The 23,556-nt window shown below is 45.2% G+C and overlaps 1 protein-coding gene across 1 annotated transcript in view; it reads left to right on the top strand.

The window, feature by feature from the left end:
- The window catches only part of PTGS1 (prostaglandin-endoperoxide synthase 1), a 271,507-nt gene that overhangs the window by 164,530 nt on the left and 83,421 nt on the right, over positions 1-23,556 (top strand). Inside the window, exon 9 of the mRNA XM_063936924.1 lies at positions 9,560-9,846. Within this exon, the coding sequence (XP_063792994.1) occupies positions 9,560-9,846 (287 nt within the window). The remainder of the gene's footprint in view (positions 1-9,559; positions 9,847-23,556) is intronic.

Genomic DNA, 23,556 nt, shown 5'->3' with positions numbered 1-23,556 from the left:
AACTACAAGACAAACATAAGACACTCCTCATTAAGGGCCTCAAGTTTTCCCCCACGCAAAAATTGAACAAGTTTGAAACATACATGGATATCAAGGCATTCACAAGAAAACTGACTCAAAAAATATTTTGCAAAAACTAATGTTCAACATATCCCAACACAACAAACCTCTACATTCAAACACACAGAATACAAGCCAGTGTCAACATTTTAACCAAAACACATGAAAGAACATATCATAAATACATTCAAACAGTTAGTTGTAAATGATTTGGATAAGATAGGAGACACACAATGCAAACGAACCTCAACAAAACAGAAAAAGACGCACTTGAAGAACTTAAAAACAACCACATGCTGATCATGAAACCAGCATGATAAGGGGGAGGGATAGTTCTCTTGAACAAGACTGACTATATCATTGAAGCAAACAGACTCTTCGGAGACACAAACACATTGCAAACTGAAGCAAGATCCTACACAAATATACAAAGAAGAACTACAACAGCTACTACAACAGGGTCTAACCACGGGCATAATCATCAAAAAAGAATTTGATTTCCTCCATCCCACATATCCGGTCATTCCAGTCTTCTACCAAAAATTCACATAGATATAGTACACCCACCAGGAAGACCAATCATATCAGGGATTGACTCTCTAACATAAAATCTTTCCAGATACATACACTTTTTTCTTCAGCAGCACGTAACAAGACAGAAATCACACCTTAGAGACACCACACACATTTTACAATTGCTACACAAGACGTAACTTGGACAGAAGATATGTTTCTGGTCACTTGCGAAGTAACCTCGCTGTACATGATCATCAAACACTCACAGGGCATTGGAAGTACAAAACACTATCTCTCACAAGACAAGACTTTACACCCACTGCAGATAGACTTCATCGTAAAAGCCACAGAATTCAATTTAGAACACAACTAAACCTGGTTCGAAAACCATTACTACAAACAAGAGACATGCACAGCCATGGGGACTAGATTCGCTCCAAGCTATGCCAACCTATTTATGAGTAAGTGGGAGGAAGAGAACATCTGGCAGGGGCATGGCTTTGGATCGAACCTGGTCCTATGGAAAAGAATTGCTGAGCACGTACAGAACATCAAGAAAGGATGCAACAATCATAGTGTGTCGCTGCAGTACAAAGAAAAACACCACCAAGATCCCTCAAATCTTAACTTTATAGCCATCCAACAAGTAACACATAACTGGCAGGGAGGAGACTATGTGAAGAAAATAAACAGAGAAGAACTGAAGTGGATATACACATTAAACTCTAATACTTAAAGGGCTCAACATTGATTTTAACATTACTGCTGTAATGTAATCTACTAGTTTGACAACTGCAGCGCCATTCAGATTTTACTTTATTCCCATAACAATCAATACCGTATCATCCATAATGTGCATTTCCACTCCCCTTTCCAATTTCAACTCATTTACACAAATATGAATCCCACTCAACCTCCACTATACCGTATTAAGTTCAATCATGTATTGTTGTATTCATATGGCCATTTAGCCCAGCAGGAATTACAGATTTCCCCATTTCAATACAAATGTAAGATAAAAATTGGGCAAGATACTAAACAAATATTGCCCAACCACTACACTGAACTGTGAAGTGCATAAAAACACAAATATATCCAATTACCATCCTCACAATGAGAAAAACACATGTGCAGTGCAATACTCACTGATAAGCTAAGAAAATTGACTGACAAAATCATGAACCAATAGAGATCAAGAACCCGAAAATGACCAGCACCAATCAGGAAGGCTTTAAACCTGATAATGGAGACACCACGTAATCCTCGAAAAAGGTACAACTAGTGTTGAAACGCGTTGAACCACTCGAATTGTAACACAAAGGACACTTTAATAAACCCCCCTCCTGGCTGGAGAAGGAGAGGCAAGAAAAACCTGCACACATCGCAAACCAACATCGCGGATTCCGCAGCACGTGACCCAGAACCAGGAAGTGGCGTGAGGGAAACTATCCTGCCAGCAACGGAGTGCATCGGTGGCTGCACATCCGGAGAGCGAGACTCAGCGGGACACACCTGGATACCAGCGGCCGGGAACAGAGACCAAGCAGCAGCAGAGAGGTGGAAGCTGAGCCGGAGGCGCATCACACGCGCACCGGCAGTGAATACAACAAGCCCACCTTCTCCCCATCAGCAGGCAGCACACTTCAGCATATTGCAGGGCTAGACAGCGGGACGCCGCACACTAACCCTGGGACACTTTATAATTAACTACAAACACCTTAGGGCACATAGGTATATATCCTATGGTAAAGGTTAACTGGAAAGTAAACCTGACATACACCCTACACAGAATCACTGGTATACCATTACGGAGGGTATACATCAAAAGGGTAGTCCGTTGACTTACCTGATGAACCATTTGACTACAAACTAATATTGATATTAGCATATACCAATAAAGCAATTCCTTTGTAAACTAGCCACTCAATACATTTGTCCTCTGACATTTCACTGTCAGTCCACATCCACTACCCCCTCTTATCTATACCCCAACAGGAGTTGCGCTTACCATCGCACAGCAAATATATCTCAGGAGGTTGGATACCTCAAGGTACAGCTTCACTCCAAAACTTTCCTGTTTGAATGAGTGCAGTCACATACCGTATATCTACATGAATGCACAGATGCACCGAGATCCGGGTTGGCTTCAGGACAGCCCGAGACATCGACTGGATTTCAATAGCCTTCTCCAAGGGAAGGAACACTCTCTGAGACTCTGTGTCCAGTATCATTCCCAGGAAGGAGACCCTCTGCGTCAGTTCCAGGTAAGATTTTGGTAAGTTCAGAATCCACCCGTGACCCAGGAGTAGTTTGGTTGAGAGTCCAAGGCTGTCCAACAACTGCTCCCTGGATGGAGCCTTTATCAGAATATCGTCAAGCTACGGAATTATGTTCACTCCCTGTTTGCGGAGTAGAAACATCATCTCTCCCATCACCTTGGTGAACACTCTCGGTGCCATGGAGAGACCAAACGGCAGGGCCTGGAACTGGTAGTGGCAATACTGCAGTGCAAACCATAGATAAGCCTGATGAGGCGGCCAGATCGGAATGTGAAGGTACGCATCCTTGATATCCAGAAACACTAGGAATTCCCCCTCCTCTAGACCTGAGATCACCGCTCTCAGAGACTCCATCTTGAATTTGAACACTCGTGGGTTCAACGACTTGAGGTTCAAAATCAGTCTTACCGAACCGTCCGGCTTCGGGACTTCAAACAAGTTGGAATAATTTCCCTTGTTTTGCAGATGAGGTGGAACTGGAACAATGACCTGGGTCCATACCCGTTTTTGAATTGCGTCCTGTTTGAAGAATCTGTGAGGTGGGAGCTCCTGAAACTCCAGTCTGTAGACTTGGTAAGTAAGATCTATGACCCAGGGATCCTGGCATGATGTTGTCTAGTTGTGACTGAAAAATTTTAGTTGGGCTCCCACCTGCCAGTCCTCCAGGCATTGCGGCCCACAGTCATGTTGAAGGCTTTGAGGAAGCAGAGCTTGAGCTCTGCTCCTGTGAACCAACAGTTGCTCGTTTTCGTGGTTTACCTCTAGCACCTCTGGTGGCTGTAGAAGAACCTCTGGTTTTGTCCTTAAGCTTGGCAGTACAAAAGGACTATAGATTAGGTCCTGAGTAGGCCTTCCTGACTGGGGGAGCTGCAGTAGGAAGATACGTAGCCGCTTACGCAGCTTTGGAGATCCATTTGTCTAGTTCATCTCCAAATAAGGGTTCTCCTGTGAATGGTAGGCCTTCCACACCTTTCCTGGAATCCGCATCAGCAGTCTACTGGCGCAGCCATAAGCCTCTGCGTGCTGACACTGCCATAGCAGTGGTGCGTGCATTAAGCAATCCTATTTCTTTTATGGCTTCCACCATAATATTTGCAGAGTCCTGTATATGTTGCAGGAGTAAAATAATCTCCCCCTGAGGCAAAGTGTATTCTCAATTCTACAATCATACGTGTATTTTAGGGAGGCTGCACCCGACACAAGTAATACTATTTTACGTGACAGCCTAGATACTGATGCATCGACTATCGGTGGATTTTCCCATTTTTTCCTATCCTCAGGAGGAAAGGGAAAAGATTGAATCAACCTTTTAGGGATTTGAAATTTCCTATCAGGCCTAACCCACGGTTCTTCAAAAAGGGTATTTAGTTCCTCTGACACAGGAACAGTGGCTGAGGATTTCTTTTTTTATATTAAAATAAGATTCCTCAGTGTCCTCTGTTACCTTATCAGGGATATGCAGAACTTCTCTGATAGCTTCTATGAGAGCCTCTATTCACTGTGACAGAGTAGCCTCCCCCACCTCGGAGTCCACCTCCCCCTCCTCTATGTTTGACCCTTCATCATCAGAGTCAGACTGCAGGATATGAGCCAAAGGACTTTTTTGGGACAAATGGTAGGGGACTGAGACGCTGGTTTGAGTCTTTGTTCATAAACTCAGTCATCAACTTTCTTAAGTATTGTGTCTCTTTCTCATTACAGGACAACTTAGTAGAAAAATTGGAAATCATTCCCTTAATGGAATCCAGCCAAGCTGGCTCTGCCGCACTAGCCTGGGAAAGTACACTGCACTGAGTACACTGTAGTGAACCCCCTGGAGAAGAGGAACACTGTGCCTTACATGAAACACACCCATTGTCTGACATACTGTAAAAGTGACAGCACACACACACACACACACACAGGTAAAGGTTAAGTGCACAATTAACCCACAAAGAGCCCTACAAGAGAGATGCAGAGATAGCCTGGAGCCAGCACACAGCGCCCTTACTCAGGGCCATCTTAACAGCATTGTAGGCCCCTGGGCACAGCAATGCACTGGGCCCCCTACCCATCCTCCTGCGGTAGGGGTGGGGGGTGCTATCAGCGGCAGCTTTGATGCCCTGCGGGCGGTAGTGGGTGTTCTATCTTCAGCTCAGCATGTAGGACCTGGAGCAGTAATTTCTCTAATTACTCCTTTACTGCACAGATGGAGATAAACGGTAGAAGGGGGCATTGGGCTGAATGACAAAGCCCTGGTACATGACTTCCAGGGTGGTAGGGGGTGTTTAATACGTACGTGAGGGGTGGATAGTGGAGTGGGCTTAATATTTATCATTTTCCGGTGGGAGGGCAGCTTGCTTGACTGCAGATATCTCCAGTTCCTGAAAATATATTTCTTAGATTTGAATGGGATAATAAACTAGAGAGTCCCACCTGTCAGGACGTTCCGGGGACTTAGGGGTCAGAGTTCAGGAGACAGAGCAATCCAGCAACGAAAATCTAAAACTGCATATTAGGCGTGTGGAGTTGGAGCAGGAATCGGCTGCTGAAAGGCTGATATTTCTGGTTCTGGGCACAGTAGAGACAAACTGCCAGTGTCCACCGAAAGGGGAAAGTCCCAGTTTTTGGAGTACACCGTCAGAAAAACTCTAAGTCAGACAGAATCGAAGTTATCTAGCTGGGAAGAGCGATTAACAGGCTTGGACGGGGACCACTGCTTTCAAGTCAGATATCTCCGGTTCCCCAGGGCCGATTTTCAAAAATCTGGTATCCCTGGAAAGAGGAGACCCTTAGCTATCAGCCTAGGGCCCTTATACTCCTGGGGCCCTTGGGCAAGAGCCCATTGAGCCCATACGAAAAGACGGCCCTGCCCTTACTGCTAATGCCAAGCTTAGCCGGGTCGCAGACTAAGTATCCAGATTGGGGACTTAGTAGACTAGTAAGTGCTTCTTTCTTGCTATGACCCCCTAGTACTGCTGAGGTAATCTGGAGTCTCTGCGGAGGAGCTGCGCGACCCTGCCAGTCAGCATCTGTGTCTACTGCAGAGGGAATATGGCACTGGTGAGCTGCTGGATCCACTCATAGTGAAGCCCCGCCCCTTCAATGGTGCACGGTCTTCCCGCTTTTTTATTGTGGCTGAGGTAATTTTAGTGCTTAAAATTGATTCAGTCGCCTTTTAAGTCTGTAATGCCAGTCTGGTACTGTATACACCCGTAGTGTACTTAGACTCAGTTCGCTCCCTCAGAAGCAGTCCATCTGCACTGTGTACTGAGAGTCATCCACCCCTTGTAGAAGCCATGTGTCTCCGTACCCTCATGCCGTGGTGGGGAGTGTGAATAGTTCCCTCAGGAGCTAGTGTCCTGTCAGCGGGGAATGAGACCATTAATCCTTCAAGAGGTTGGGCCATTATCCCCCCTAAGTCCCAAGAAACAGGCAGGCTGGTGCCATCCAGTCCTGCCTGAAAATAACAAACAGATAAAATAAAGGCAGAAAACTCTTCAGGAGCTTCCAGCAACGTGATCGGCTTCTCCAGGCACATTTTTTAAACCGAGTCTGGTAGGAGGGGCATAGAGGGAGGAGCCAGCACACACTATCAAATTCTTAAAGTGCCCAAGGCTCCTAGTGGACCCATCTATACCCCATGGTACTAAATGGATTCTCAGTATCCTCTAGGACGTAAGAGAAATAAAAGTACACTGGTCCTTTAAGCTGTAAAAATACAGGGGTGCTGCTGTTAAAATAAAAGTACACTGGTCCTGTCACCACATGTGGACAAGTGGAGCAGGGCAAACTAAGGACTACATTATTGTGACAGCCCACTGGTTAGATTTATTGCCTCCAGCACCAACAACAGCAGCGGCACCAGTAGCAGCATTTCGCAAATGCCAACTCGTTCCTAGGCAGGCTACGCTGTGTATCACTGGTTTCCATAAGAGGCACACCGCTGACTACCTCTTACAGAAACTGATGGACATCATCGCACAATGGCTTACCCCACTTAGACTCTCCTGGGCATTTGTGATATCTGACAACGCCACCAATATTGTGCGTGCATTACATCTGGGCAAATTCCAGCACATCCCATGTTTTGCACATACAATTAATTTGGTGATGCAGAATTTTTTTTTAAATGACAGGGGCGTGCAGGAGATACTGTCAGTGGCCCGAAAAATTGCGGGCCTTTTTTGACATTCAACATTCAGCGACATAAAACGACCAAAAAATCACTCATGGACATTTAAACAAATCCACAACTTCACTGGAACTTAATGATGTGGCGTGAACCAGGCCTCGTGAGTTAATAACCTGGCATTCAGATACTCGGGTATGGAAGTCTCACTCGGCTTTCAATACTGCAGCACTGGAGGGTTCCTTATGTGTTCGAACTGGTCAGGTTCTATACCTATATGAATTCCTTCCATACCCGAGTATATGAATGTCAGATTCAAGTTAACTCACGAGGCCTGGTTCACGCCACATCATTACATTTCAGTGAAGTTGTGGATATGTTCAAACGTCCATGAATGATTGTTTGGTTGTTTTATTTTTTCGCTGACAATATTTACCAAATAGATGAGATTTACCCCTGATGAAGTCTTGGAATAAGACGAACGCGTTGGTTATCTATTTCTTGATGTTACTTCCGAATCTACAATAAGGAGAAGGAGGAGATTGTAGTGATATATCTACGTCTTTCCTCATCAATACAAGTGTACTGTTTGAATTGTCGGACAAATTTTAAACGTATCGATTCTGTATATTCATGGACACTGGTTCTTGAGTTTATGCTTTTATAAAAAAAAAAAATTATGAACATGTTACTATATGTTTATGATCAAGTTCATCTATGGAACTCTGTAAGGGCTTGTTTTAAAGTTGAGTGTTGATACGACCCCTTTGGCGCCACTACTTCTATTGTTACACACACACTCATATATATATATATATATATATATATATATATATATATATATATATATATATATATATATATATATATATATATATATATACATATACATATATACATATACATATATACATATATACATATATACATATATATATATATATATATATATATATATATATACACATATACATATATGTATAGTCAGGGCCATAACTAGGGTGTGTGATCAGTGCCACTCAACAGAGGTCAGGGCTCTGTGGTGGGCGCCATCTCTGCCCTACTGTCTTTGCTTCTGCCTAGTAGTGTGCCTAGAACGGCGGTGGCTGGAGTGTTCTTTGGATTGCCATCCCCATCCCCTCTGCACAACATAATACCATCATGCACGCAACATCATGATTTTGTGTGCTCAGGGGGCGGGCCATCACATGGCACATTTGAGCTCTGTTATGGTGCTATATATCACGGCGCTAAATGATAATAAAATCTCTTGAGAAAAATTTTTTTTTTCCATAATAATGTACACAACAATATGTCCAAAATAAGTCCAAATTAAAGGGTGATAGAAATAGTAAACACCTCATTACAGAATAGCAGCTAATCTTATATGAACCATGCATACTCCAAAATCAGAAATAAATAAAGAATACAAGGGCATCTCCTAGTGCAATAATTTATGAAAATCAATTAACTTAAAATCGGTACCCCACGTAGATTTCCCCCCTATTTTGCAAGGCTGGTTATGGATTTGGGGGGACCCCGTGTTTTATTTTGTAACCTGTTTCTTTATTTTATAACTTCACCCAAACTTTTTTGCCAAAGGCAGATCTGTTGTGTGGGTGGGTTTACCTTAGTCATTGGTAAATCTGCAGTACTATACTTGTCTATGTAAAAATTTCGATAGTTGCCTCGATGTTGTAAACTTGGGTTTTTGGTCCTTTTGTCATCAGTTTTGATTTTAGGAAATGGTTGGTTTGCAAAACTGACGGCAAAATGAACAAGACACCAAAACCACCCTTTAGCAAATTTACCCCTCACATTTATTTGCATGAACAGCAACATTTTGGATCAAAAAGAGCCTTTATCACACTGTGTATGTATATGTATATGTATATATATATATATATATATATATATATATATAATATTGAATGAGTGGATTTGGTATGTGGGATCAATAGTCACTACAGTATGTTGACTGTGACAATTTTGGTTCCAGAATGCAGGTGCTAGCATCCTGACAAGACTAACATGCTAAGTATTGCATGTTAAAGTGATCGGATTTACAACTGTAAAGATGCTACTTTGTATGTTAACCTTGTCGACATGCAGGCACCTGCATTCTAGGATTGTTACTGTCGACATACAGTAGAGACTGTTGATTCCATGACTATATGAGTAAAACATGCATGTACCCTCATTGATTTTTCTTCTCCAGAACAGGAAACCTCTACGTCATGTATAAAGAAATTTGATGGCAACGCAAGAAGCCTAAATAGATAAAGTTAATTGTAAAATATTTTTAGCATATCGCTTCTTGTCCAGACTACATATAATTTTAGAAATGTAGAGCCATAGTAACATATACATTTGTTCCAGCTTACAGTTTTGTCATTTTAGATCCAATCTAGGAACTGACCCAAAGAAATAAAAAATGTTCATTGGTACAACCATACTGTGTATGTCATAGATATGAGTTTATTATAAGAACAGAAAAACCAACATTGCAGCATATTCTGCATTGGAACCAGATGCCAAAAGGAACTTTCCATAATTAACATTTTGTATAATTTATTTGTTTTGCTGTATGCAGGTGAGACCATAAAGATTGTAATAGAAGACTATGTTCAGCATCTCAGTGGATATTTCTTAAAATTGAAATTTGATCCAGAATTGCTATTTGGGGTACAGTTTCAGTACCGTAACCGGATTGCTGTTGAGTTCAACCAGCTATATCACTGGCATCCATTGATGCCAGACAACTTTAATATTATGGGAAAGGAATATGACTACAGCAACTTCCTGTACAACTCTTCAATCCTTACAGACTACGGAGTTGAAGCTCTAGTGGAATCCTTCACAAAGCAGATAGCAGGAAAGGTAAATCTTTTAAATTTTACTTTATATTCCATTGACTGGTGAATACAAATTCAACTAATGTTGGTGTTAATGTTTCCACAAAAATACTGTATCAAAGACGGGAGTGTTTCTATCATGAGACAGGATCAGCAAGCCTACTGCATCTCAGCATGTGTCCCTCTGCCCACTGCATCTTACCTCCGCCCACTGCATCACCTATGCCCGCTGCATTAGATATATTCCAAGTGTCTTCACTTGTATTACTCATGGAGGTACTGCAGGAGAACACACATGGTGATGCACACATCACATCTCTGACTGCATGTGACCTATAGGTGAATACAAGGGAGAGAAATATTTTCCTCCACAGTTGCTACCTTTGATCCTTCTGATAGCCATTGACATGCTTCTCACATAGAGGCTGATGAAGAGTTAAACATACTGTATGCCCTTTTGTATGTTCCTAAAATGAGCACATGCAAATATGAGAATATCTATGACCAGAGAAGCAGAAGAGGGGTGGGAAGGGACATTCTTAAATAGGCAAAGCTCATAAATTGCACTGTGGCCGATGATATTCATCTATTATCCTGGTTTTCAGCAAGACTAGTTTTAATTCCATAGGGCCCTGTGGGTAGCACTGTTTCTACCCCATGGTACCTACATGGGGCTGGCACAGTGCTTAGGATGCCACCCTGCAGCAATTATCACTGCTTGAGAGCTGCCCATAGTGTCCAAGCGTCACTCAGGGCAGGCACCCTGCAGCCTATGGAGCTTCCCGCAGCATCCTTAGGATGCTCCAAGCAGTACTTAACTTCTTGGGATGGGCAACCTTGCTCCCTAGGAGTGACATCCTGATGTCACCCCTAGGGGCGGGCTGACACATGGCGGCATAGAGCCCTGTTCTGAGATTGCTGTCTCTAGTGTTCCATTTATATGATCCTGCATGTCCTTTCATTTGCATGTCTCATTTGGTAATGTTTTCTCAATAGAAGTATATTACTTATCTCCCATTCGTGGTTATTCACCTCTGATATGTGTGTTTTAATAACTTTCCACAAGTCCTTATTATATTTATATGGTTCATAATCAATTTCATTACTCCATTTGAATTACAGTGTTCAGTTACTCATATACATTTTACAGATATCAGTGGAATATTGCTGTTAATGGTCTGTTTTGCTCTGTGTCTAAGCCAAATCTGTTGCATCAAGCTTCGAAAACAAAGGGTAATATTTTGGGCTCTTTCGGGATAAACTTGCATTGGACTTTGTTATGTGGCAGATTTGGGACTTGGTATTGCCAGCATACAGTATGTCTATGCAATCCATCGCACTATGCTGGTAAAGGGGTACTGATAGCTGTGTTAATTGTAAGGTTAGTTAGCTGCTGGAAATTCTTTTTTGAAAGTGCAATAATATATCAGCTATACTGTATTGAAATGTGGGAAAATTTACATTTCCAAAAGGTTACTGCATATAGAAGTGTCTTCTAATGCCCTCGTCAATTAAGTTCTTAAAAACAAAACAAAACATAAAACCCCCACAAAACGGAGCTATACACTAGTGTAAATATGTATTGCCGTATGCTCTGTATGAAAAAAACTCACCACTTGCGTCTGTGCACAAAGGTCCATCAGGCCTCAGAATCAGGCCCATGTTGTAGTGTACACTCCTTTAATTAAAAATTACATGACATTTCCATGGCCAAAAATGTCCATGGATATATCTTCAAAACATGGAAAATAGAGACAGCTGGTAACTATCCATCTGGGCAAATTACCAATAATAGGTTTAGCAAAGTTATATACAACTTGCTTATAAACAACAATCCTCCAGGACTGACAAGCAATTCATCATTATACATACTGTATGCTCAATGGCTATTTTAATAGATACATCTGTTAACCTGCTCATTACTGCTGATATCTAATCATCAAATCACGTGGCAGCAATAGAAAAAACATGCAGACATACGGCCTAATTTATATTTCTACGCAATGGCTGATGATGTGCTAAGGTTACAGTACGCATGTGTGAGGGTGCCGCTGCGATCCCGCTCACACTGAGAACTTTGTCGCAGAGTGATTGACAGGAACTGGCCGTTTGGAAGTGTTAACAGGGAGTTTAAGGGGAGTGATTGGAAAAACGCAGACACGTCATGGTAATTTTCGGGGTGTGTATTTTTTGATGGCTGCATGATTGTACATGTCAATATACATGGCATCTGAGTTGCTACGGCTATGGCCAGTCTGTATAGCCACAGATCAACCCTCAGCTTCGATGTTCTCCGTAATTGTGTACAGTCTGCTAATATGTACTCAATTGCGAAGGAGCTTGCGACGGCTCTGGTAGGCATCTCTTTTCATTCCTGGGCGACATCACTTGCTAACATTAGCGGCTCCATGGCCTAGAGAATCGCATTTGCATTTACGTACAAAACTGAATTAGGCACATAGTCAAGCGGTTTAGTTGTTGTCCAGACCATTTAGATCATGGAATTATTGTCTTGCACAGTCTGCCCTGCATGCCGGGTCCTCCCACCCCCTGCTAAAAATGCGAGTGCAACACTAAACAGCGATGTGCTCGCATGATTAGGTTTCCCTGCTTTTGCAGCCTTGTGAAGGCAGATGGAGGTCCGTCGTTTTTTGGGTCGCATCAGCTGCATGTGATGTCACGCAGCCGCCGTGTCCCGCCCCACAAATGGTTCGGACACGCATGCGATCGCAGTTTAGGACCTTGCACATGCACGCACCGGCATGTGCACATGTGCTGAAATCACCTAATAGCGATTTCAGCACAATCGCGGCTGATGCTGAATCAGCCCCTATGTGCCACAGGGATGTACTTATAATCACACGTAGGGACAGGCTCTGATGTGCAGGATGAATTCTGGACCTCTACATGCCGTGATTATGAGTCTACTAATAACAGGAATTGTGCAGGATGGATTCTGGACTAAGTTGACTATTTAATGTTAGCATAAATCTTTTATTGTGTTCTGATCTGGTCAATGAGAAGAACATAAAATATGGAGAACATTAGGGTCGTACTCTTCAAGTCACATATGGAATACAAAATATGCTGTGAAGATGAAAGCATGGTCACAATTAATCCTACTTCCTGTCACGATCCAGATTTATTTCATTCATGTGCTAATTGATTTCTTTGTGTTTTACCTCATGTCCTGCAGTGTTTTTAGGGTTTATCTCAGCCTTACTTTAAAGGGCTCTACACACCAAATGTTAGCAATTGTATCAACCAACGATATTATCGATGGTCGGTTTTTTTCACCAATGATTTTTGCCTACACACTGGACGATATCGATGGGCACTTTGGACAATATGAGAGTACATACATCTATATCGTCCAAATTGACTTGCATGTATAAACGAGGATAGATCAACGATGAACTATTGCGGGGCTACGTATCGTTCATCGTTGATGCATACACACTGACCGATTTATTTTTCATTTTTGAAATATATCGTTCATATCGATCATCGTTATCGCCACATGCGTAGGGCCCATCAGTTCCATACAGACTACAGCTTCCAAGCTGCTATACCTTCTGTGTTAAGGTGCATACACACGGTGAGATATTGCCTATCTCCGATTTTGCAATTTCCCCCGAACTCCCCGGAGCCCTGAACCACCGATATTGATTATCTTTACTTGAGATTTTTGACAGTGAGATTTTGACTAAGTGACAATTTTTACTATAGTTTGTACTACTGTAGATTGTACACAATATAGTCAAGATTGACTTGCCTGCACAGTGTATCTTTTCTTGCGATACCGACCCCACGTGAGCGTGCATTGGTACCACAAGCTGTATACACATGGTGCGATTTGCACTAACTTTCCTTACGATTTTGACTGTATAGTCAAAATCGTAAGGTTACATGCACTGTGTGTATGCACCTTAAGACACTGTTACTGCTGCAGCACTTTCTCCAGGTTGATTGTGCACTTTCGTAGATTTCAGATTGCAGCAATGATCACAGACTAGCTGGTAACTACTTGTGTGCTTGTTTGCAGAGGTTATGTAAGCTCTCCTGTGTGGAGTACTGTGATGCTGTCACTGTCATCGCTGCTCCCCATACTCCCCAGCATGTACCCCACAAAGTTCCCGCCATTCTAGGCGCTGGGCGCCACCATCTTAGTTCATGTCATGTGAATGCAGGAGCACAAATGAAGTAGGAAGTTGCATCACTGGTGAACAGCCAATCATCTGAGACCAAGGGGTATAAAGATCCTTATGTGGCACTTCCTGTTGTCATTGCTTTGTTTAAAGACCAGCTGTGACCTCTGCTGAGTATTTCTCTGTCCAGCAGCTTGCTCATTGACTCCTGTTCAGCTAATACCTTAGCACCCACTGACTCCAGCAAGCAATCCTGTATAGTCGGTTCTGCTCTGCAACCTGGTATCTAAGTCTACGTAACTGGTCGCAGCCTAGTAATCCTGAGAAAATGGTACTGCTCCGCACTCCAGTACCTGAGCCTAAGAAACTGGTCACAACCCAATAATCCTGAGAAGCTGGCCCTGTTCCACATAACAGCATCAAAATTTAAGTAGCCAATACTGCTCTGCATCCTGGCAAACCTGTGCAGCTGGTTCTGCTCCATCTCCTAGTGCCTAAGCTTAAATAGATGGCATTACTCCAAAACTCAGCAATCCCGTGTAATTGGCACTGCTCCACCTTCCAGCACTACAGTTACCACAGACCTGATTTATCCACTTCCACTCCTTGTCCTGTATGGAGAAGTCCTACATCAAGCTGCCTAGCTTCCCACCCAGTCTTCCATGCTCCAGTCCCTTGGCAATCCCTAGTCCGGATCCACAAACAAACCCAAGCCTTGACACTACCCTAACACACCCCAACCCTTACCCTAATAGTCTAATACTAATACTCTAATCAAACCCCTAATCCAACACTATGCCCTAACCCTAAAAGGGCAGACTAGATGGGAAAATTGGTTCTCATCTGCCATCAAATTATATGTTACAATGGGCTCAGCCTCACCAACACTAGACGTTTGAAGATTGGAAAATATGTTACTAGGTCTGATGAATCATGATTTCTGTTGCAGTATTCAGATGGTTGTTTCAGAATTTGTTGTAATCAACATGAATCAACCATGATGAGCATTGTTTAAATGTCACAACCTATCTGAATATTGATGATGACCATGTGCATCACTTTATGATAGAAGTCTGCCCTTTCTTCTGATTACTATTTCCAGCAGGATGACGCACAGCCTTTCAAAGTCACTAGCTCTTATTCTAATAGAACACTTTTGGGATGTGATGGAATGGAAGATTCACAGTAACTTTTGAATGTTTCTTGAAAATTGCTGAATCTAAGCCACAAAGATTCTGGAGGTACAAATGGATGCTACCCAACACTGGAAAGATGTAACTAGTAAAGTGACTGCTAAGGTGGTCAGTGGCTGTTGATATCACTTGCTTCCTGTGGGAGCTGAATATATATTTTTTATGTTGTGCTGGAATGCATCCTTGGATGCTACTCTGCTGCCCCTGGATAGAGCCTGAACCTAGCCAATACATCTAAGCAACAGACCAGACTCACAATGCATTCTGGGAAGTATAGTAGAGCAGTACAACTATATTATGCTTACAGGTCATGGTGGGGCTGGCTGCTTGGCTTACCTGCCTACTAGGCAGCACATTTTAATGAAAACAGGTTCAAGTATGCAGGGCACAATGCCAAAGCATAGTTAAAATTTCCAAATTTTTCAGAAACATGAATCTCTGTTTTGGTAAAGAGGAACCCAATAAATAAACTCTGTCTCAACTGTAAAGAAGCTATACTATCTGGTTTGGAGATTTTGCTCTCAAAACTGCAAGGCTCAGTTTATCCATATTAATTTAGTAAATCATCACTGGGAAGAACAAGCATGAAAAATAGTGAGACATCTACTTTCCAGTTATAGGGCGTTTTATGAGGGATGTAGTTATGTGACCGGCGGTGAGGACATAGCCGGTCACAATACCTCCCCCTACATCCCGCCCCCTTAGAATCCCGACAGTCGGCACGCAAACTAGCAGGCACTATTCCCACTTGTGGGTGTACCCATAATGTGGGAATAGAATCTGTGTCTTGTTGTTGGGCCCGCTAAACACCCCCACCCTCCGCCGGCCATCTCTATGCCAGGCCCTCGGCGTCGGTACCCAACCCTTTAATGATGTGGACTTTATTTGTTACACATGAAGTGCAGGATTGATTAAGGGGCCTTATCCTACAATGGACCACTCTTTTAACTCGTGTTTCCCAAAGGTCAGGTTTTGGAGCTCCATAGACTCCTCCCTGTCTCTGTGCCTGGCCTATGCTCCCGCATAGTGGATTTCCAGCTGTGTCCTGGTCTCCCTCGACTCCCCAGTGTCTCTGTTTTGAACTCCGTTGAGTGGTGGGTTCATATCTGTGCCAGCTGGAGAACACCAAGGTGTGCGGCTCCTCTCTCTTACTGTACTCCTCCCAGACACCCAGCGTGTGTGGCGATGTCACGCGCTGTGACTGACTTCATCATGCTCAGCATTCTGGGAAAGGAGAAATACGGACTAGATTTATGTCTTGAAGGGGTTGAGACTATTTTTTCTTTCGTAGAAAGGACCTGGATGTGACATCAGATGAGGGCGGAAGTTCTCTTCTGCCCTTAAAGCATGTTTATGTTTTCTCCAATCTCCATTTGTTGTATGGTATTTTGTGTTATTCATGCTGCATTGTACCCTTGCGGGCTAGCTTTGCTCACCGTGCCTTGGGCCCAGTGTCTCGCTCGGCTATGCTCGCCACAGATTACTATTCCAAATAGTTGGTGACGTTGACCAAGTGCATTATGGGAAAGGTCCTCTCCACAAAGGGAATTTAGATACTACTATCATGGAGGCAGCGAATGGCGGGAGTGATTATTTAATCACTAACTCAAGCCTGTCCACCACCGAGATATAGGCCCTTGTGAGTGCGGCTTTTGTTGTCATTCCCTCAGGTGGTGCCACCTAGTGTGTTTCCACACATCCCTAGTGACGCCACTGCACATAATCATCTCACAAATGTTAAAATTGTGATAGCAGTGGGAAATTGGGAAATTATTGAGAAGGAGTGTCATCACACAGAGGAAAGGCTTATTTTGAAAGAACTACTGTCTAAATTCAGTTGCTGTACCTGTCATTACTGCCCACACTCATCGCTATTGCCATTGGTGTTCTTCCTTTAGTGATCTGTGAACGATTTTGGTGGCAGCATTTACAGCAACATTTTCTGTGTACAAGAGGAACATTTGTTCTCGCTTTAAGTAGTGAACTTGATGGGAAAAAAATACCAGGCACACAGCCATGGCTGGATTAACAATGGGACTGATGGAGCTACAGCTCCAGGCCTACTCTCCAGAATAGGCCCACATCATTTGCAGATCTCTGTGCTGCTGTAGATAGGAAACAAATGTTTCCTTCTACTGTAGCCTGCAGCATCCTAGGCCTCGCCCCCTCTGACATCAACACCTCTTCCCCCACCTCTAACTACCTGCTGTTCAGCTCTGCTGGTGAACATGCTGGTATGAGGTGGCGGGTCCCTCCCAAAGCAATGGAACGTCCTGCTGCTGCTGCTGCTGCATTTTGAGTGAGTAGGCAGAGACATCCAGATAGCCCCTCCCACTTCTAGGACCAGGCCTGCACCTCCTCTTGTTTCTTGTTCCTATACTTCCCCAGCTGCCTCCTTCTTTTCTTCTGTTCCACCCATCTCCATCCTCAGGCACGCCCCTCCTTGCCCCCTGTCTTATCTGAGCCTGTCCTCTTTATGCTGATTCTCCAGAGGCGGAGCTTCTGTGCATGAAACCAGGAACCCAAGTAAAGGGGAAGAGAAATACTCCTTCCAAGTAACTGCCTGTGTAGGGTATGATTTCATGTAATGAGAGGGTGGGTTAGTGTAGTGTACTGCAGTGATGTAAGGGTCTATTCATGAAGCAGTGAAAAGTGTGGAGAAGTGAGCCATTGGAGAAGTTGCTCATGGCAAAAAATCAGCATTGAAGTAACATTTATAATTTGCATACTATACAACTACTGTACGATGCAGCTGATTGGTTGCCATGGGCAACTTTTCCTCAGGCTAACTTATCTACTCTTTTCACTGCTTCATGAATAGACCCCGTAGTGTGGGGAGTTTATGCTGTTATGTAATGTGTGTTCGGAGCATTATAGTAATGTAGTGTAGGTAGGTAGTGTAGTGATGTAGTGTAGTTATAGTGAGTGGACAGGCAGTGCAGTACGGTGGTGTGGGAAGGTAGTGCAGTAATGTGGTGTGGAAAGGTAGCGCAGTAATGTCGTGTGGGAAGGTAGCGCAGTATTGTGATGTGGGAAGGTAGCGCGGTATGGTGATGTGGGAAGGTAGCGCAGTATGGTGATGTGGGAAGGTAGCGAAGTAATGTGGTGCTGGAAGGTAGCGCAGTACGATGGTGTGGGAAGGTAGCGCAGTAATGTGGTGTGTGAAGGTAGCGCAGTACAATGGTGTGGGAAGGTAGCGAGGTATGGTGGTGTGGGAAGGTAGCGCAGTAATGTGGTGCAGGAAGATAGCACAGTACGGTGGTGCGGGGAGGTAGGGCTGTAATGTGGTGTGGGAAGGTAGCACAGTATGCTGGTGTGGGAAGGTAGTGCAGTAATGTGGTGTAGGAGGGTAGCGCAGTAATGTGGTGTGTGAAAGTAAAACAGTAATGTGGTGTGGTAGGTAGCGTAGTAATGTGGTGCGGGAAGGTTGCGCAGTAATGTGGTGTGGGAAGGTAGCGCAGTGCAGTGGTGTGGGAAGGTAGCGCAGAAATGTGGTGTGGGAAGGTAGCACAAAGCACGCTGCACAATATGATGGTGTGGAAAGGTTTTGCAGTAATGTGGTGTGGGAAAGTAGCACAGTAATGTGGTGTGTGAAGGTAGCACAGTAATGTGGTGTGGGAGGTTAGCGTAGTAATGTGGTATGGGAGGTTAGCGCAGTAATGTGGTGTGGGAAGGTAGCGCAGTGCGGTGGTGTGGGAAGGTTGCGCAGAAATGTGGTGTAGGAAGGTAGCGCAGTATGATGATGTGGGAAGGTAGCGCATGTATGTGGTGTGGGAAGGTAGCGCAGTGCAGTGGTGTGGGAAGGCTGCGCAGTGCAGTGGTGTGGGAAGGTAGCGCAGTGCAGTGGTGTGGGAAGGTAGTGCATTAATGTGGTGTGGGAAGGTAGCGCATTAATGTGGTGTGTGAAGGTAGCGCAGTACAATGGTGTGGGAAGGTAGCGAGGTATGGTGGTGTGGGAAGGTAGCGCAGTATGATGGTGTGGGAAGGTAGCGCATGTATGTGGTGTGGTAGGTAGCGCAGTAATGTGGTGTGGGAAGGTTGCGCAGTAATGTGGTGTGGGAAGGTAGCGCAGTGCAGTGGTGTGGGAAGGTAGCGCAGTAATGTGGTGTGGGAAGGTAGCGCAGGATGATGGTTTGGGAAGGTAGCACAGTAATGTGGCGTAGGAAGGTAGCGCAGTAATGTGGTGTGGGAAGGTAGCGCAGTAATGAGCGGGAAGGTAGCGCAGTAATGTGGTGCAGGAAGGTAGCGTAGTAATGTGGTGCGGGTTGGTAGTGCAGTAATGTGGTGAGGGAAGGGAGTGCAGTAATGTGACGTGGGAAGGTAGCGCATTATGGTGGTGTGGAAATGTAACGCAGTGAATTAGTGAGGGAAGCTATTGCAGTAATGTGGTGTGGGAAGGTAACTCAGTAATGTGGTGTGGGAAGGTAGCACAGTATGGTGATGTAGGAAGGTAGCGCAGTATGGTGATGTGGGAAGGTAGCGAAGTAATGTGGTGCTGGAAGGTAGCGCAGTACGGTGGTGTGGGAAGGTAGCGCAGTAATGTGGTGTGGGAAGGTAGCGCAGTAATGTGGTGTGGGAAGGTAGCGCAGTAATGTGGTGTGGGAGGTAGCGCAGTAAATGTGGTGTGGGAAGGTTGCGCAGTATGGTGGTGTGGGAAGGTAGCACAGTAATGTGGTGTGGGAAGGTAGCGCAGTAATGTGGTGTGTGAAAGTAGCGCAGTAATGTGGTGTGGGAGGTAGCACAGTAATGTGGTGTGGGAAGGTTGCGCAGTAATGTGGTGTGGGAAGGTAGCGCAGTATGATGGTGTGGGAAGGTAGCACAGTATGGTGGTGTGGGAAGGTAGCACAGTAATGTGGTGTGGGAAGGTAGCACAGTAATGTGGTGTGTGAAAGTAGTGCAGTAATGTGGTGTGGGAGGTAGCGCAGTAATGTGGTGTGGGAAGGTTGCGCAGTAATGTGGTGTTGGAAGGTAGCGCAGTATGATGGTGTGGAAAGGTAGCACAGTATGGTGGTGTGGGAATGTAGCACAGTAATGTGGTGTGGGTAGGTAGCGCAGGATGATGGTGTGGGAAGGTAGCGCAGTAATGTGGCGTAGGAAGGTAGCGCAGTAATGTGGTGTGGGAAGGTAGCGCAGTAATGTGGTGCGGGAAGGTAGCGCAGTAATGTGGTGCGGGAAGGTAGCGCAGTAATGTGGTGCGGGAAGGTAGCGTAGTAATGTGGTGTGGGAAGGTAGCGTAGTAATGTGGTGTGGGTTGGTAGTGCAGTAATGTGATGTGGGAAGGTAGCGCATTATGATGGTGTGGGAATGTAACGCAGTGAATTAGTGAGGGAAGCTATCGCAGTAAAGTGGTGTGGGAAGGTAACTCAGTAATGTGGTGTGGGTAGGTAGCGCAGTATGGCGTGTGACCAGGTAGCGCAGTAATGTGGTGCGGGAAGGTAGTGCAGTAATGTGGTGTGGGAAAGTAGCGCAGAATTGTGGTGTGGGAAGGATGCGAAGTAATGTGGTGTGGGTAGCGCAGCACGGTGGTGTGGGAAGGTAGCGCATGAATGTTGTGTGGGAAGGTAGCACAGTATGATGGTGTGGGAAGGTAGCACAGTATGGTGTGTGGGATAGTAGCACAGTAATATGGTGTGGGAAGGTAGTGCAGTAATGTGGTGTTGGAAGGTAGCGCAGTAATGTGGTGCGGGAAGGTAGCACAGTAATGTGGTGCAGGAAGGTAGTGCAGTAATGCGGTGTGGAAAGGTAGCGCAGTAATGTGGTGTGGGAGTTTAGCGCAGTAATGTGGTGTGGGAAGGTTGCGCAGTAATGTGGTGTGGGAAGGTAGCGCAGTGCGGTGGTGTGGTAAGATAGTGCAGTAATATGTGGGAAGGTAGCGCAGTAATGTGGTGTGTGAAGGTAGCGCAGTAATGTGGTGTGGGAGTTTAGCGCAGTAATGTGGTGTGGGAAGGTTGCGCAGTAATGTGGTGTGGGAAGGTAGCGCAGTGCGGTGGTGTGGTAAGATAGTGCAGTAATATGTGGGAAGGTAGCGCAGTAATGTGGTGTGTGAAGGTAGCGCAGTAATGTGGTGTGGGAGGTTAGCGCATAAATGTGTTGTGGGAAGGCAGCGCAGCATGGCGATGTTGGAAGGTAGAGCAGTAATGTGGTGCTGGAAGGTAGCGCAGTACGGTGGTGTGGAAAGGTAAGGCAGTAATGTGGTGTGGGAAGGTAGCGAGGTATTGTGGTGTGGGAAGGTAGCGCAGTAATGTGGTGCAGAAAGATAGCACAGTACGGTGGTGCATGGAGGTAGCGCAGTAATGTAGTGTGCGACGGTAGCACAGTATGCTGGTGTGGGAAGGTAGTGCAGTAATGTGGTGTAGGTAGGTAGCGCATTATTGTGGTGTGTGAAAGTAGCGCAGTAATGTGGTGTGGGAGGTAGCGCAGTAATGTAGTGCGGGGAGGTAGTGTAGTAACGTGATGTGGGATGGTAGCGCAGTAATGTGCTGTGGGAATGTAGCACAGTAATGTGTGGGAGGTTAGTGCAGTAATGTGGTGTGGAAAGGTTGCACAGTAATATATGGGAGATTAGCGCAGTAATGTGTGGGAAGGTAGCGCAGTGCGGTGGTGTGTGAAGGTAGCGCAGTAATATGGTGTGGGAAGGTAACGCAGGATGATGGTGTGGGAAGGTAGCGCAGTAACGTGGCGTAGGAAGGTAGCGCAGTAATGTGGTGTGGGAAGGTAGCGCAGTAATGTGGTGTGGGAAGGTAGCGTAGTAATGTGGTGTGGGTTGGTAGTGCAGTAATGTGGTGAGGTATGAAAGTGCAGTAATGTGATGTGGGAAGGTAGCGCATTATGGTGGTGTGGGAATGTAACGCAGTGAATTAGTGAGGGAAGCTATCGCAGTAAAGTAGTGTGGGAAGGTAACTCAGTAATGTGGTGCGGGAAGGTAGCGCAGTAATCTGATGTGGGAAAGTAGCGCAGAATTGTGGTGTGGGAAGGATGCGAAGTGATGTGGTGTGGGAAGGTAGCGCAGCACGGTGGTGTGGGAAAGTAGCGCATGAATGTGGTGTGGGAAGGTAGCACAGAATGATGGTGTGGGAAGGTAGCACAGTATGGTGTGTGGGATAGTAGCGCAGTAATATGGTGTGGGAAGGTAGTGCAGTAATGTGGTGTTCGAAGGTAGCGCAGTAATGTGGTGCGGGAAGGTAGCACAGTAAAGTGATGCAGGAAGGTAGTGCAGTAATGCGGTGTGGAAAGGTAGCGCAGTAATGTGGTGTGGGAGGTTAGCGCAGTAATGTGGTGTGGGAAGGTTGCGCAGTAATGTAGTGAGGGAAGGTAGCGCAGTGCGGTGGTGTGGTAAGATAGTGCAGTAATATGTTGGAAGGTAGCGCAGTAATGTGGTGTGGGAGGTTAGCGCATAAATGTGTTGTGGGAAGGCAGCGCAGCATGGCGATGTTGGAAGGTAGCGCAGTAATGTGGTGCTGGAAGGTAGCGCAGTACGGTGGTGTGGAAATGTAAGGCAGTAATGTGGTGTGGGAAGGTAGCGAGGTATTGTGGTGAGGGAAGGTAGCGCAGTAATGTGGTGCAGGAAGATAGCACAGTACGGTGGTGCATGGAGGTAGCGCAGTAATGTAGTGTGCGACGGTAGCACAGTATGCTGGTGTGGGAAGGTAGCGCAGTAATGTGGTGTAGGTAGGTAGCGCATTATTGTGGTGTGTGAAAGTAGCACAGTAATGTGGTGTGGGAGGTAGCGCAGTAATGTAGTGCGGGAAGGTAGCGCAGTAATGTGGTGCGGGGAGGTAGTGTAGTAATGTGATGTGGGATGGTAGCGCAGTAATGTGCTGTGGGAATGTGGGAATGTAGCACAGTAATGTGTGGGAGGTTAGTGCAGTAATGTGGTGTGGGAAGGTTGCACAGTAATATATGGGAGATTAGCGCAGTAATGTGGTGTGGGAAGGTTGCGCAGTAATGTGGTTTGGGAAGGTAGCGCAGTATGGTGGTGTGAGAAGGTAGCACTGTAAAGTGGTGTGGGAAGGTAGCACAGTAATGTGGTGTGGGAATGTAGCACAGTAATATATGGGAGGTTAGCGCATTAATGTGGTGTGAGAAGCTTGCGCAATAACGTGGTGTGGGAAGGTAGCGCAGTGCGGTGGTGTGGGAAGGTAGTGCAGTAATGTGTGGGTAGGTAGCGCAGTAATGTAGTGTATGAAGGTGGCGCAGTAATGTGGTGTGGGAGGTTAGCGCAGAAATGTGGTGTGGGAAGATATCGCAGTATGGTGATGTGGGAAGGTAGCGCAGTAATGTGGAGCAGGAAGATAGTGCAGTATGGTGGTGCGGGGAGGTAGCACAGTAATGTGGTGTGGGAGGGTAGCACAGTATGATGGTGTGAGAGGGTAGTGCAGTAATGTGGTGTGTGAA

Source organism: Pseudophryne corroboree, chromosome 8, assembly GCF_028390025.1.
Source record: "Pseudophryne corroboree isolate aPseCor3 chromosome 8, aPseCor3.hap2, whole genome shotgun sequence".
NCBI classification, from domain to species: domain Eukaryota; kingdom Metazoa; phylum Chordata; class Amphibia; order Anura; family Myobatrachidae; genus Pseudophryne; species Pseudophryne corroboree.
Note: the sequence above shows the minus strand (reverse complement) of the source record. Positions and strands in the feature narration are given on the sequence as shown.